This window comes from Phocoena phocoena, chromosome 3 (genome assembly GCF_963924675.1).
Source record: "Phocoena phocoena chromosome 3, mPhoPho1.1, whole genome shotgun sequence".
Classification (NCBI taxonomy): Eukaryota; Metazoa; Chordata; class Mammalia; order Artiodactyla; family Phocoenidae; genus Phocoena; species Phocoena phocoena.
In genome coordinates this window covers 9,061,330-9,076,327 of record NC_089221.1, presented here as the reverse complement: position 1 = coordinate 9,076,327, position 14,998 = coordinate 9,061,330, and the positions used below count along the sequence as shown (strand labels likewise).

Sequence of the window (14,998 nt, the reverse complement as noted above, 5' to 3'; positions counted from 1 at the left end):
ATTCTTTCAGAGCGTCTTTACATGAAGAGGAGAAAGCATTTGCAGAGGATGACTTGGTGGACTGCCTTGAACCCAGATCAAAACTGCTAACATGAAAAGGATTCTGTGAAATAGAACTCTTGGCAATGCCTTTGCTGCCCTTTTGACTACTTGCAATGGGATTAGTGACTTGCCTGGTTTCTCGGTCTTACTGATTACTCTGTGTGTGTGTGTGTGTGTGTGTGTGTGTGTGTGTGTGTGTGTGCGCGCACGCCCCGATCCCAACACATTCCTGCATGGCAACTCAGCGACCCCAGTCCTTGTCAGGATGCTTGGGAAGGCATAGGCTGACCCGCCAAGCAGGACTCCTACCCACACCCGACCGTCCCACTTCATGGAAGCCTATTCTTAGATGAAGAAGGGGCCCTGCACTTTTCTGAGGGTGGAATCCCCCCTTAAAAAGGATTTCTAAGGGCTTAACCCCCTGGAGTTCCAGGAAAGAAGGGAAATGACTCCATATCACTAGCTGGGAAAGTGGGCCAGCGTAGGGAGCAGGCACTAGTCACTCTGACCACGTTGCTTATCAACAGCAAGCCAGGGAAGACGGTCAGCATTTTGATTCTCTTCGGGGCGCCCAGAATCGCTTCCCCAGGCTGAACTGCTCTCCGTAGTCCCCGAGAAGGGTAGCCTCCATGTGCCTGGGCCAGGCACACGGGTGTCCTGCAGAAGGCTGGGCTGCCAGAGGAGCTTATCTTCAGTGTGTCCACTGCAGTCTCGGGCAAAACCCTAGAAGCCGCAGCAGAATGGAGGCGGGGAGGGGCCTGAGGTCGTGAAGGAATTTGCAGTCAAGCCCATGAGTCTGGGAAAGAGCCCTGCTAACCTTCCTCAAACATGCAGGGCCTGTCCCACGGAGGAGGTTGTGGACTTGGGTTGGGGCCACTGGGCGAAGGGCAGGGAGCCAGAGACCGTGTCACCATGAGGACACGCAGAGGGCCACGAGCTCCTCGTCTGCAGAGGCACGAAGGCCTCGGCTGTGGCCACGCTGCACGTGGGCGGGAAGCTGGACGAGGTCACCACTAGGCCCCTTCCAGCCCCAATTCACCAGCCAGTGGATTCACACCTCTCAGGGCTGGACAGAAAACGTCCGCATCGCCCGGGGTCTGCGCTGACAGCCCAGGTTGTGAAGCCTTAGGACAGAAAAAAGAATGTGATCTCAATTATTTTTCTACGCGGTGTTTTGGATATGAGTGAAATAAAATATATTGAAATTTATTTCCGTATTCGCTGTTTCAGAGTTCAGCAGAGTTTTTAAGATATGAACTCAAGTTTTCTCAGCCCTGGGGACTTTCATTTAAAGATGAGACCGTGAAAACTCAGTCCTGAAGGCGTCTGCTTTCCACAGGGTCACGCATTCACTAAGCATTTCTGGCATTTTGTCCTGCCTTCTGCCTTTTCTGAGAATGTCAATAAGGCATAAACCTTATTCATCACGGAAATTTATAAAATAAAGAATAGGGAACTTCCGTTAAGGACAAACGACCCCGTTAAGAATTTGACGTGGTCCTTGACAGGTGAATACTGGAAACCTAGGTGCATCGAACATTTGGCGTGTGTGCAGGCCAGGTGTGGTGAAGTTGCAGTTGATGTGTAGGAGGGTTACCGGCGCTCTAATCCCCGCTAATTGCATCAGGTTCTCAGTTTCTTTAAATTTAAATAAATACGGTTTTCAAAAACTGGAAAGGCCCGAGGATGTGGGGAGGACGGGAATGATATTTTTCTCTGTCTCTGTTTCCTGCGAGAAAGTACTGTTGCTTCTTCAAAACAACATCTGTCAGAATGATTTTCATCAGATTAAATAAATCCTCAAAGCCGCTATCACAGTTTATAGAATCTTGGAAACGTAGGATATGCTTCGCGTGGAACCCTAATGGAATTTAAAGTATGTGTGTTTTTGCAAACACAGCTTCGAGAGCAGACTCTTTACTGGGGTTTGTGAATTTAAGCTACCACGTCTCAAAGAGTTTAGAAAGTGTTTTTACTACATAAATGTAATAGACCATCGTTTACCAATTTGAGATGCTATTAACTGTAGATGGAAAAGGCATTGAGCTTGGGGCTCTTTGGCCAAGCCTGATGAAAACCAGCATTGCACACTCTGACAAACAGCTGTGTGAAAACAGATACCGCTCTTAAGTATGGCACGAGAGGCCAGGCTTCTGTCATCTTTTCACAGGCAGCTGCCATATGTCCTTATGGTCAATTATGGCCTTTTCAGTTTTTTAGAGGAGAGAGAACTTTGTTGCCGCAGGGCGGGGGGTGGGGGGGGGCGGGGGTGGGGGGGGCGGGGGGGGCGTGGTTATGTCCTAAAGACCTTGAATGATCAGTACAGATTGATATTTATTATTTCTTGCTGCAAAAAGCTTACTCTTAAAATTAGTTGCTAAATTTAATCCCAGTGAGATACCACTTCACACCCATTAGAATGGCTACTATCCAAAAAAAAAAAAAAAAAAACCCCAGAAAATAATAAGCTGTGAGCGTGTGGAGAAACTGAACCCTATGCATTGCTGGCGGGAATCTAAATTGGTGGAAATGCTGTGGAATGCCGTTTCTTGGTTCCTTTACAATATTAGAATCTAGAGCATGGTTCTCAAGCTTCAGATGCGAAACCCTTGGCCGTGAAATCCCTGGAGACAGCCTGTGGGTGATTTGGACCAGTCGAAGCAAGATTCCTTGGATTCCAAACAAATGCAAACGTACTACATCAGGGACTTAACGCTTGAGCCAAATTTACTCATCCCTGGCTGGCTATTGATCCCACAGCCAAATCATATTTGTAATAAAAGAAAAGAAAAAAAAAAAAACCCAACCCAGTTTACCACACCACAAAAGCTAAATAAAACAAAACCAACGTCACATAGGGAACATTTCTGTGCTACTTAGTAAAACTTGAAGTTTCTTAGGCTCATGGAGTAACAGAAATTACTTGGGGGAATTTGGGGTGTTTTTGTTAAACTCTCTGGGATGTAAACAGTGAACTTTCTGAATCCTGAGACTTTTGCCTGCAGCAAAAGAAAGCTAAAACAAGGACCCCTGCGGCAGGGTGGAACAACAGAGCTGGTGGAAGGCAAGCTGGGCAAATCAGGGATGGATTCCGCTCTGCCTGCCCACAAGACCAGCCTTAAGCAAAACTGGCCACTTCTGGGAGCATCTCACTTTCCCCACCGGCCGGCCTTGCATTCATCTACAGCTCCCGGGTCCCCTTACCTCTGACTGAGGCATTTCAGAGTTGTGCACACCTATGTACTACCTGGAACTGTGTTCTGATACTTTTAAACTACGACACATGCAGTTATTTTTTTAAAGGCATAGGAGAGTCTATAATACCATAGAAGTAAGCTCGCCAGATACTAAGTGCAGAAAGCAGAAAGCAGACAAAACAAGGTGATTCTTTTGGTAAGAAAAACGGAAATTTAAGAAGACAACAAGTGCATCTGTCTATCCATAGAAAGAAAGGCTGGAAGCACATCCCACATGTTAACAGTGGCTATCTCCAGGTGGTAGAACTGCAAGTGGTTTTAACGTGCTTGGCTTGTTGCTTTTCAACGATGAACTTGTACTGCTTTGATCCTATATTCCGTCCCCTCGGTATTGGTGACAGGGTGGGCCAGCTAAGTACCATGAAAGAGGTTAAGAAATGGCAAGAGCTTCACAAGGACCTTACTTTTTTTTTTTTTAATTTATATTGGATTATAGTTGATTTACAATGTTGTGTTTGTTTCAGGTGTACAGCAAAGTGAATCAATTTTACATATACATATACCCACTCTTTTTTAGATTCTTTTCCCATGTAGGTCATTACAGAGTATTGAGTAGAGTTCCCTGTGCTATACAGTAGGTCCTTATTAGTTATCTATTTTATATATAGTAGTGTGTATATGTCAATCCCAATCTCCCAGTTTATCCCTAGCTCCCCTCACCTGCTTCTAACCATAAGTTTGTTTTCTACATCTGTGACTCTTTCTATTTTGCAGATAAGTTCATTTGTACCCTTTTTTTAGATTCCACATATAAGTGAAATCATATGATATTTGTCTTTCTCTGACTTCACTCAGTATGACGATCTCCAAGTCCCTCCATGCTGCTGCAAACGGCATTATTTCATTCTTTTTTATGGCTGAGTAATATTCCATTGTGTGTGTGTGTGTGTGTGTGTGTGTGTGTGTGTGTGTGTGTGTGTGTCACTGCAGTACTATTTACAATAGCCAGGACATAGAGGCAACCTAAATGTCCATCAGTGGAGGATTGGATAAAGAAGATGTGGTACATATATACAAAGGACCAAATGTTTTTAATACTTGGGGTCCCGTAGGGGCCAGGAGCTTTGCATAGGCTCTGGGATCTCCCCTGTTAGAAGCTTCCGGAAGCCGTGGACTCTGCGAGGACTCTGAAAGGGTAGCCCCTCAGCCCATAGGACAGGAAGCTCCCTGGTTGGAGTCTCCCATTTATCCAGCATGACCCTGCTCCTCCCCTGCTCCGGGGAGCACCCAGGTCCATATCTCTTGAGACCAAAACTACTGCGCTTGCCCACAGTTACAGTTTAAGGATTAACCAAAAACCGAAAGAGGGCCCTTTGGTGACGCGCCCGCTGTCTGCTACGATCGCTCTCCGCTCTCTGCCTGAGCTCAGCCTCCGCAGGAGGAGGACCCGCGAGTGTCCCGAGTGCAGCAGCCAGCGGGTCCATGTGATGAAATAACGGGAAGAGGTGTGCCTCCCGCTTCCCGCGCCCTCCCGAGGGTCCTTGTTTGTCACACGGCCCTGAAACCAGTCTCCACGTTCTCGTCACCTGCGTGTGCCTCTGTTGTCAGTCGTGATGGTCAATGCGTTTTCCTTCTTGTCTTCCAGTCCACCCAGACCGACCGTGTTCATCTCCGGTGTTATCGCCCGGGTAAGAGCCCTTTCATCACATTGAGGCCTCAGCCCGCGATGTCCTGATTCCTCCTGTCCTTATTCAACCCCACCTGTCCACCCAGGTCTGGAGGTCACTTAATCAATCACCCCCTGTCCATGGAGCGTGCTTCTGCACATCCGCCCGTCAGGGGCAGATGGGACGGTGGTGACGTGGAGCCCGAGCTGGTGCAGCTGCCTCTCCTCTGTCCTCGCCCGTCTCCCTTCTCTTTAGGCTCAGCCAGGGTCGGCAAAGGCTTTCAGGGTGATCTGTGAGCTGAGACTGTTTTTACATTTTAAACGGTTGAAAATTTGAAATAAGAACTATATGGCGTGATGTGAAAGTTACATGGACTTTAAATTTCTGTGTCCATGGATAAAGTTTTAGTGGCACACAGCCTTGCTATTCATGGATGTATATCATCTACGGTCCTTTCATGCTGCACTGGCAGAGTGCAGAGAGTATGACCTGAAAAGCCTAAAATATTTACTCTCTGGCCCATTACAGAAGATAGTTGCTGCCCTCTGAACCAAACTGATGGGTTTGGGTCACTCTCTTTGCCTTTCAAGAGCCCCCTCTTCTTGTGAGACCTAACGGTTTTGTAACTGCAGACCTCCCCCCAGCAAGCCCCCATGTGGGGGACAGTGCACTAATTCTATCCATTGATCTGCGGCTCACAGCCCATTCGAGCCCTTAGCATATGATGTGTAAAGAAAATGCCACTGTTGGGGAGAGCTCAGCACAGCCATCCAGGGACCCTGGGACAGACGGATGGCACATCTACTACGTGCGAGGAAGTTAAATGCCCACACAAATCTGAGGTCACCCCACAGCTCAGCCAAGAGCTCACCATGGCTCTGTCCTGCCTGGGGTGGGCTGGACCCCAGCCCCTGTCACAAATGCACAAGAAGGCAATTCCTCCATGAAAAACAGCCGGGTACCTTCTCTGAGACTCGGCTGGTTGAACCTGGCTTATCTCACAGCTTCCAGCCCTGCCCTGTGTGTTTCCTTCCCAACGAGCGCTCCAGGCCCAGCTCGCAGCTGTGGCAGCAAATCTGAATTTAAGACCCTGGATTTGGTTCTGTCTTGCCCCTCAATTCAAAAAAAAATCACAAGAACTGTTCTAGCAGAAGAAAGCCATCCAACACCCAGCTTAGTTCTGAGTGAGTCATATGGTACCTTATCCCATGGCGTGGCGGCAGAGACAGCGAGCTTTCTCACCTTCTGGAAGGGACACGGGCCTTGGTGCCTGCTTGGGCTCTCCAGAGAGCTTCAGGACCCCCAGCAGTCCCAGGAGACAGGCTTCTACCTGCCGACAGGTTCCCCACTCCATCACCCACCCGCCCCGTCCCCAGAGGGAAGCCAGAAGATGCTGGGTTTGCGTCTTGCTTCACGTACTCACTCAGCTGTTCACGGTCGATGAGCCAGTGCTTTCCGTGTCTCCCGCCAGGGCGACAAGGACTTCCCCCCGGCGGCTGCCCAGGTGGCCCACCAGAAGCCCCACGCCTCCATAGACAAGCACTCTTCCCCGAGGACACAGCACATCCAGCAGCCTCGCAAGTGACTGGCGAGGACCCAGCACCCTCACCAGCCGGGCCTCAGTTCCCCGACACTTGGTATTTCCCCAGCAAAGAGAACTGGTATTTTCTTCAAGACACTGCTCCCTTGGGAAATTTAAGACAGAGCAAAGCGCCCCTTCCTTTGCCTTGAATTTCCATATCTAAAGCTAGAATCAGACCCCAAAGCTTGTTTCCAGGGAGTCCTGGCAGATGTTGTCTGCGAATCACTGGCGCTACAAGTGCCGTTAGCAGAACTTGCTAAGACTTGAGTGAAATGGAATTGTTCAGAGTTTAGCTTCAGTTCCGGTTTATCAGTTGCCCTGGTCTTAAAAACAAGCGGGCACAAATTTGGGAGGGTTAGATCAGGTCAGGGGAAAACTCAATCATTTCATGCTTTTCGGTAAGAGGACAATAAAGTCTTAATACCTAGTGGGGAGAGAAAGAGATGAGAGCGTTAATTACAGAAAAACTGAGCAGGGGAGACTTTTGAAACAGGCAACAGCGTCACTGCATTTCTCTCCTTTGTGTGATGAGGGATCACAGCACAGGGCGACACCAAGCACTCCCAGGAAAACCAGGGAAAAGCTTACAGCTTTGAAACGGCTCTTTCATTCCAGGGGTCATCTTGCTGAAAAATTTGCCCAAAGGGAATACTTCCAGAATGAGGTTTCTCAGTGTGGGTCCCAAGTCCTGCATTGCCCCACCATCCAGACAGGCTTGCCGCGAAATCAAGGCAAACCTTCATTTTTTCAGTAATCACCTCTAGAGCTGCTCTTGAGCTCTGGGAGTGATCACTGACCAGGTGGAGGAATAGATGCCTAGCTAATTCTGGAACACTAGAGCAAAAGCACTGACCACGTGGGAAGACGAGACGAGAACCTGCCCTTTGTCTCCCTAGGGCAAAGTAGAATTACCACGTGCCATTTGAGCTAGAAAAGCCTGTTTGTCCATCAGTCGAAGTGTCAGGAACTCCCTCTGCCCAAGGGCACATGTACCTGGGCCCGTGTTCACTTGGGCCTCTCAAATTATCCTACGCTTTCTGCCCGGGTTTCCTACCCAAAGCTGCCTTAGACTGCTCGGTGGCTGATGGCTATTGGGTGCTCTGCTTTTCTGAAAAGCCAATGGGCTCGTTTACTCAGATGTTCAAATCTCCCGGAGCAGATGCTTTGGGAGAGGGTGTAGCCCAGCTGGCACGCTTGCCAGCATGGTGTTTGCCGCGGGGTCAGCAGTGCGCACACCACAGCCTTTCTGATGCCCTTTCCAGCTCCACGTCCGTGACCGGTAAAGGTGACACAGACCTAGCAGACCCAGCTCTCACCCTTTCCTAAGGAAAAAGCTGGCCCTGCTTAACATCCTAAAGGCAACATTTGGTTTCCCATCTCACTGACTTGCGGCAGCCGGGGTCTCACCCTCAAGGCACCGTGTAGTCACCTCTCATACTTCTTAATCGCTGAGATGTTGCTAAAAACTGAGGCTGGCTTTTAGAGATGCAGATAGGGCGGGCAGCCTCCTCCCGGCCGTCTCCTGGAGCCGGCATCTCAGAAGGATGCTGAGAACAGGCAGCACTAGGTCAGTCTGTGGACCACTGCACCCTCTGGTGCAGAGATGAAGACGCATCCTTGATACTTTTTAGTGTGGCAGCCAGGACTGCCATGCTGTTTCCCAAGGTGCATTTTTCTTGTCCTTTTAGCTACATCTGGCATGTATCTGTAGATCACTGAAAGCAAAATGTTCTTCTGAATGAGTTTATCGATGGTTAACCTCAAGAAGAATAATGATTATAATAAAGCTCCTGCATTTCTTCTCATGGTTTGTTTTTTCTTACATCTCAGAGACTTTTCCTTCTCATTTTATTGGAGTTGCAAGATGGTTTCAATAGAAATACGAACATGCAAAAATGAGGGGTATTTTCACAAACTGTTTCCCAGACACAAAGCCAAACTATTGGACAGCAGGCACCTTGAGTCTAATCGTCTACTTTAAAATGTCATAAAATGGAAAAGCTTAATGCAGTGGATTAAAACGCATTCCTTGGGTTCAGCAGCTGGCCCCGTGCTGGGAAGGCCCTTTGGGAACAGACTTAGAAGGAATGATTAGTAGTAAGCCCGGGGATGGCTGTATGCAGCTTTTGATGAATAAACTAATTTATCCAAAGGTCTTCTGGAAGCTTTATGATCAGGATGAGAAAATAATCACAATCACTAAACCTCAAGATCCAGAATCAGACTACACATTTGAGTTGGGAGAGACTCTGAGGTGTTTTCACCTGATGAGGACCTCGGGGGCAGCCTGGCAACCCTGAGCCTGGGGGTGGCAGGTATGGCCAGAGTCTGCATCTCCCAACAAGCCTCACCTCTCCTTACCCCTTAGGGTCACCTCTGGGCCCTGCAGTTTGTATTCACGCATCCATCTCCCTTACTGTTGGGTTGGCCAAGAAGTTCATTCAGGTTTTTTTCTGTAACATCTTACAGGAGAACCCGAATGAACGTTTTGGCCAACCCAATAACCTGAGGATGGAGTGAGGGTCTTATGCATTCAGTATCACTGGGTAGAGAGTCATTCTCGGTACATAAATATGAATAGACATGCCAAACACAGACTCACCGTGGAGCAGGATCCCCCCCCACCCCAGGGCTTTTGCACATTGTTAACTGACGTCATTGTCACCTGTGTTAGTTCCCCATTGCCACCATAACAAAGTACCACACACTGGGTGGCTTAAAACAATGGAAATGTGTTACCTCACAGCTCTGGATGCTAGAAGTTTGCAGTCAAGGTGTGGGCAGGGCCATATTCCCCCAGAAGGCTCCAGGCGAGGGTCATTCTCGGCCCCTTCCACTCGTGGCAGCTGCTGGCAATGCTTGGCGATCATCAACTTGTCACAGCATAAGTTCAGTCTCTGCTTCTGTTGTCACATGGACGTCTTCTTGTGTATCTGTGTCCAAATTTCCTTCCCCTTCTAAGGACAACGGTCGCTGGACCAGAGCCCACCCTGATCCAGTGTGACCTCATCTCAACAAATTAGATCTGCAAGGACCCTGTTTCCAAATAAGGTCGTATTCACAGACACTGGGGGTTAGGACCCGAAATAGTGTCTTCTGGGAGAGACACTATTCAACTCAGGACATCAACCATATGCTGAAAAGCCAGAAACCTATCTCCCCGCTCACAGCATTTGAACAGCTGTTCATTTGGTAAATTGCTTTCCTGAATGAGCTTTACTATGAGAAGGCTTCACCCGCCACAGATTTCGTTACAGTGTTGCTGGCCACGGAGCAGTCAAAGCCTGTGTGCAGGGGTAAGGGGAGGAGAGCAGGGCAGAGGTGCCAAGGGATGGGTACCCCCAGGCTACAGGGGGCTGTCTACCCCCGGTTTCAGTAGCTCCTGAGACTGCAGTTCTCAACCGCACGTGTCCTCAGATCAGAGTCACAGTGTTTCTACAGCCTACACCTTGTCTTTTGTAAGAGTGCTGCATGGGCAGTGGTCATCCCATTTTACAGATGGGAAGACTGAAGCTTGGTGCCCAGGGTCCAGAGTCATTGTTAGCCAACGCTTGTCCAGGGAAGATACACAAATGGCCAATAAATACCTGAAAGATGCTCGATATGAGTCACCAGAGAGATGCAAATCGAAATCACAGTGAGATACCACTTCACACCCACGAAGATGGCCAGGATCAAAAATCCAAATAATAACAAGCGTTGATGAAGATGTGGAGAAATCAGAACCCTCATACCGTGCCTCATACAGAGAATGTAAGATGGCGCAGTCCTTGGGAAAACAGTCTGGCAGTTCTTCAGACGATTAAACATAGAGTTACCGTGTGACCCAGAATATCTATTCCTAGGTATATACCTGAAAGAAATGAAAACAAGTGTCTATGCAAAAACTTGTACACAGATGTTTAGGACAGCATTACATATAACAGCCAAAAGGTAGAAACAACCCAAATAGGTCCATCAACTGAGGAATGAATAAACAAAATGTTATATACACACACACACACACACACACACACGCAAATGGAATAATATTCCACTGTAAAATATTATTCCATTATTTGTCCATACAAAGGAATGCAGTACTGATATACGGCGCAATACGAGTGAACCTTGAAAACATGCTCGGTGAAAGAAGCCAGCCACAGAAGACCACGTATTATACGATTCCATTTATGTGAAATGTCCAGAATAGGGAAATATCTAGAGACAGCAGCTGCTCAGAGCTGGTGAGCGGGCAGGGAGGATACAGGGGGTGAGAGCTAAAGGAAACGGTTTCTTTTTCAGGTGATGGAAATGTTCTAAAATCAACTGAGAGGATGCTCGCACATGTCTGTGAATATGCTAGACCCATGGAATCGTACACCTCCTTATGGGAGCCGTAAGGAAGTCACCGGTAACTGTAAAGTGATGGGGGGGGGCTTGAGGAAGAGTGTGGGGTGGTGGGCTTTGCACTGCGGCAGCCTCACACCTGCCTGGTTCACACCTGGCCCCTACTGGAGCGAGAAGTTCCTCAACTAGCATCTCGGGACCTCAGTTCTCCGCCTGTCTAAATGGGCCATTTTGTACGCAGCGTCTTGTAAACATGAAAAGAAAATTGTGGAGATTAACCTCCTGGTTAACATGGAAACCAGTATCAGTAGAACAGGGCTTCCAACATGGAAAACATGCTGGGATGGTGCAGAGACTGGGGGTTAGCAAGGAGAGAAGATTCCAGAAGGGGATGGTTGGATCAGTGCCAGTCTAGACTGTGTGCCAGAACAGCAGCAAGGAAGCACAGAGGAGGCCGGAGGCCCAGTTAGTGGTCAGTGGAGTGGGGACGGACATCCTGAGGACCAAAGGACCCTCTGCGGGCTCCGTGTGACCCAGAGGTCGACAAGGCTGGCTTTTGCCCCGGCTCCAGCACGCTGTGCCCCCCGTCTCTGGGCTCATGTCACCCCAGTACGAAGCTCAGTCCTTGAATGGTTTTGGCAAGAAGTCCCCTCACAGCTTACAAGCGTTACCAGATCAAGTCCAGCCTTGAGAGGTTATTGAGCAGAGCACATCGCCTTCCCATGCCACCGCCTCACCTGGCCGCCGCCCCTGGGACCCAGAGCCCCGTGCCCACCCAGGGTCACCCGGGAAGCAGACACCCCCTTGCCAAGCCCCCGGTGGGCCATGTGTGAGGCCCACTGCTGCCCTGGCCAGACCTGGGGAGACCAGCTCCCTTCTTGGCATGTGCCCTCCTTGGGGGCTGAGAAGCCCTGGGACATTTCCTCCCCGGGTCCAGGGAGAAAGAACTGTGCTGGTCCTCAGGTCCACGCCTGCGGCATCCATGCCTGCCGGCTTCAGAGGACGCCTCAGCTGCATCCTCAAACCAGAGTCAGCCCCTGATGGAGCTGTGCGAGCCGGCGGTACAGCCGGGGAGCAAGCATGCGCCCTCGGAGTCCATGCCCACGTCCCCACTCGGTACCTGCAGGACCTGGGCAGCGGGGTTTTCTTCTCGGCGCCCAGCTTCATCACCAGCAAGAGGAACCCTCCAGAACCTCCCTGATGGGGCTGCACGAGCGTTCAGTTGATGTTAGCTTACCATCATTATTGTGGTTGTTGTTCGTTTATGATGTAGGACCAGAGATACCATGAGACTCCACCCGATTAAAGCACATGCCAGGAGTCTGAGGGGCAGGTGCAAAGGAAACCCGGCCCTGAGATGAGCGTTTAGCACACACTAATAGGTTACGCTGACTCAAGCGTGCACCAGCGCACGCCAGCCTGAAACGAGCCTGCTCCCGGACCTGGTCCTGGCTCTTCCACAAGCCAGGTGTGGATGCAGTGAGCCCGTGTGTGCTCAGGAGAAAGGCTGCAGGTGTGACAGGCCCACGTGACGTGGAGGGACTGCCCGACCCCTATGGGCGGCGGGCTCGGGCACCCCGAGAAAGGGCAGCGGGGAGGGCCTGGGTGGGGGGAGATACTGCCAGACCCAGAGGGTTTTTAATCAATGAATTCTTTTGGAAACATCTGCCTCTTGCCTCTGCAGTCTGTGGGGTTCTTCTGTGGTCCTGCAGCTTTTTCTAACTTCACAGCTGCCATGCTGGTTAAATGCTTCCCTCTACAAACCCCAAAGTAAACTTTTCTTCCCCAAGACTTGGCATGCTGCTGCCTCTGCAGTATAAAAACAAAAACAAAACAAAAAACCAAAAAGCATTTCGTAAACCCTCCCAGGAGGCGTCTACAGCCTTACGCTCCTGAAGAGCGGAGAGAAGGTGAGGGGATGGTGGCGGTTAACAGGAAATGCTGGGCACTGGAAATAGCCTCAGCAGTTGTATTAGCCGGGGTTCTCCATAGAGACAGAGCAACAGGGGATGGGTGATAGATTGATGGATAGATGATAGATGGATAGATGGATGGATGGATAGATGGATGGGTAGATGGATGGGTAGATGGATGGATAGATAGATGGATAGATAGATGGATAGATAGATGATAGGTAGATAGGTGATAAATGATAGATGATAGATGATAGGTAGATATAGATGGATAGATGATAGATTGATAGATGATAGATATAAAGAACTAGGTAGATGATAGATAGATAGATAGAATAGATATAAAGAAGCAGGTAGATAATAGATAGATGGATAGATAAAGAGATTTAAAGAATTGGTTCATGTGATTATGGAGGCTCACAAGTCCAAAATCTGCAGGGTGGGCCAGCGGGGAGAAGAGCCAATGCAGTTCAAGTCCAAAGGCATTCTGCTGGCAGCTTTCACTCTTCTCTGAGGAGGACAGTCTTGTGTTCTCTTCAGGCCTTCAAGTGATTGGATGAGGCCCACCCACATTATGGAAGGTAAACTGCTTCACTCAGAGTTCACTGATTTAAATGTGAATCTCAACCAAAAACACCCTCACAGAAACATCCAGAATAGTGTTTGACCAAATATCTAGGCATCATGGCCCAGCCAAGTTAACACATAAAATGAACCATCACAGGAGTTCACTGTAGCTCATTTTTCTTGGGATCCTTGAGCATCTTGGATCTGTTTTTACTTTGACCACGTGGAAGCATCTGCACATGTTCACTACATTCTTTTTTTTAATTTTTTTTGTATCTTTTTAAATTTGTGGCTGTGTTGGGTCTCCGTTGCTACACGTGGGCTTTCTCTAGTTGTGGTGAGCGGGGGCTACTCTTAGTTTGCAATGCACAGGCTTCTCATTGTGGTGTCTTCTCTTGTTGCGAAGCACAGGCTCTAGGTGCGCGGGCTTCAGTAGTTGTGGCGCACGGGCTCTAGAGTGCAGGCTCAGTAGTTGCGGTGCACAGGCTTAGTTGCTCTGCGGCATGTGGAATCTTCCCAGACCAGGGCTCGAACCCATGTCCCCAGCATTGGCAGGTAGATTCTTAACCACTGCACCACCGGGGAAGTCCTCATCTTTACTACATTCTGTCTGAGCAACATTTAACTTGCTCTTCCAAACAGACATTCTAAAATTCGATTAAGGGCATTCATGACAAGAGAAGATAGGTTTTCCCTCATCCTCCCTTTTAATCCTAAATATTATTATAAATCCAACTGCCATGCTTTAAAAAAAAAATCCAATTTGTCCACTAGAAGAGACCCAACATGAACTAATATAATGAACTCATATAATCTGGAGGATTTGGAACTCTACCCAGAGCCTTGAACGAGCTTTTTGATTACATTTCAGCTTTGTCATTCTGTGTTGCCGAGGGTCACCTAAAAAAGAGAGTTCAACATTTTATAGCACAAGGGCTCAGCTTCTGTGCAAATTAACCAGAAACCTCTTTGTGTCATTCTTTAAATAGAAATGCATTGAGAGCACGTCATGCGCTTGGAGTATTAGTAAGGATCTTCATTATCTCTAGGGCAGTGATTTCCACCGGAAGGGTGGGGTGCGTGGGCAATGTTAGCCCTGGAGAACACCGGGTGATGTCTCAAGACATCTTTGGTTGTCACAGCTGGGGATTAGAGAGGAGGGGGATGCTAGCAGGTAGCATCTAGTGAGTGGAGGCCAGGGATGCTCATACAAATCCTACCATGTGCAGGACTGCCCCTGCAACAAAGAAGTATCCAGACCAAAACGTCAGCAGTACCGAGGTTGAGGAATTCTATTGGTCCTGTTCTTATAGTAATGCAATTAAACAATTAAAGGCAAATTCCCCTCATCCTTGAATCTTGAAAAAAGTTTTACATGTGTGTCAGTGACAAGGGCACATTTCATGGAAGCAGCTAAAGTAGCTCAAGCTTGTGTATGCTTTTCAGTCCCTGGAGCAGAAAACAACAAATTGCTATGATGCAGATTTGCTCCTGGATGCAATGGAAAATTCTAGATAAAGCAAGTCTTTTCCTCCAGGGAGAGCGTGCAACAGATCTACAGCATAATGATTGTTTTCTCAGACACTGATACAAAGAGGAGCAGAGATGAGTTTCCCTGGGTGGCTTCACTCACCCAGGACAGGCGGGACAGACTCTCAGCCTTTTGGCTCAGCTACTTTAATGTTCTCCAGAGAAGATCTA

The 14,998-nt window shown here is 48.7% G+C and overlaps 1 protein-coding gene across 1 annotated transcript in view; it reads left to right on the top strand.

Moving 5' to 3' along the window:
- Positions 1-6,491, top strand: part of DAP (death associated protein) — a 61,540-nt gene extending 55,049 nt beyond the window's left edge. The window contains exons 3-4 of the mRNA XM_065875303.1: positions 4,885-4,927; positions 6,378-6,491. Coding sequence (XP_065731375.1) covers positions 4,885-4,927; positions 6,378-6,491 — 157 coding nt within the window. The remainder of the gene's footprint in view (positions 1-4,884; positions 4,928-6,377) is intronic.
- Positions 6,492-14,998: the final 8,507 nt, after the last annotated feature.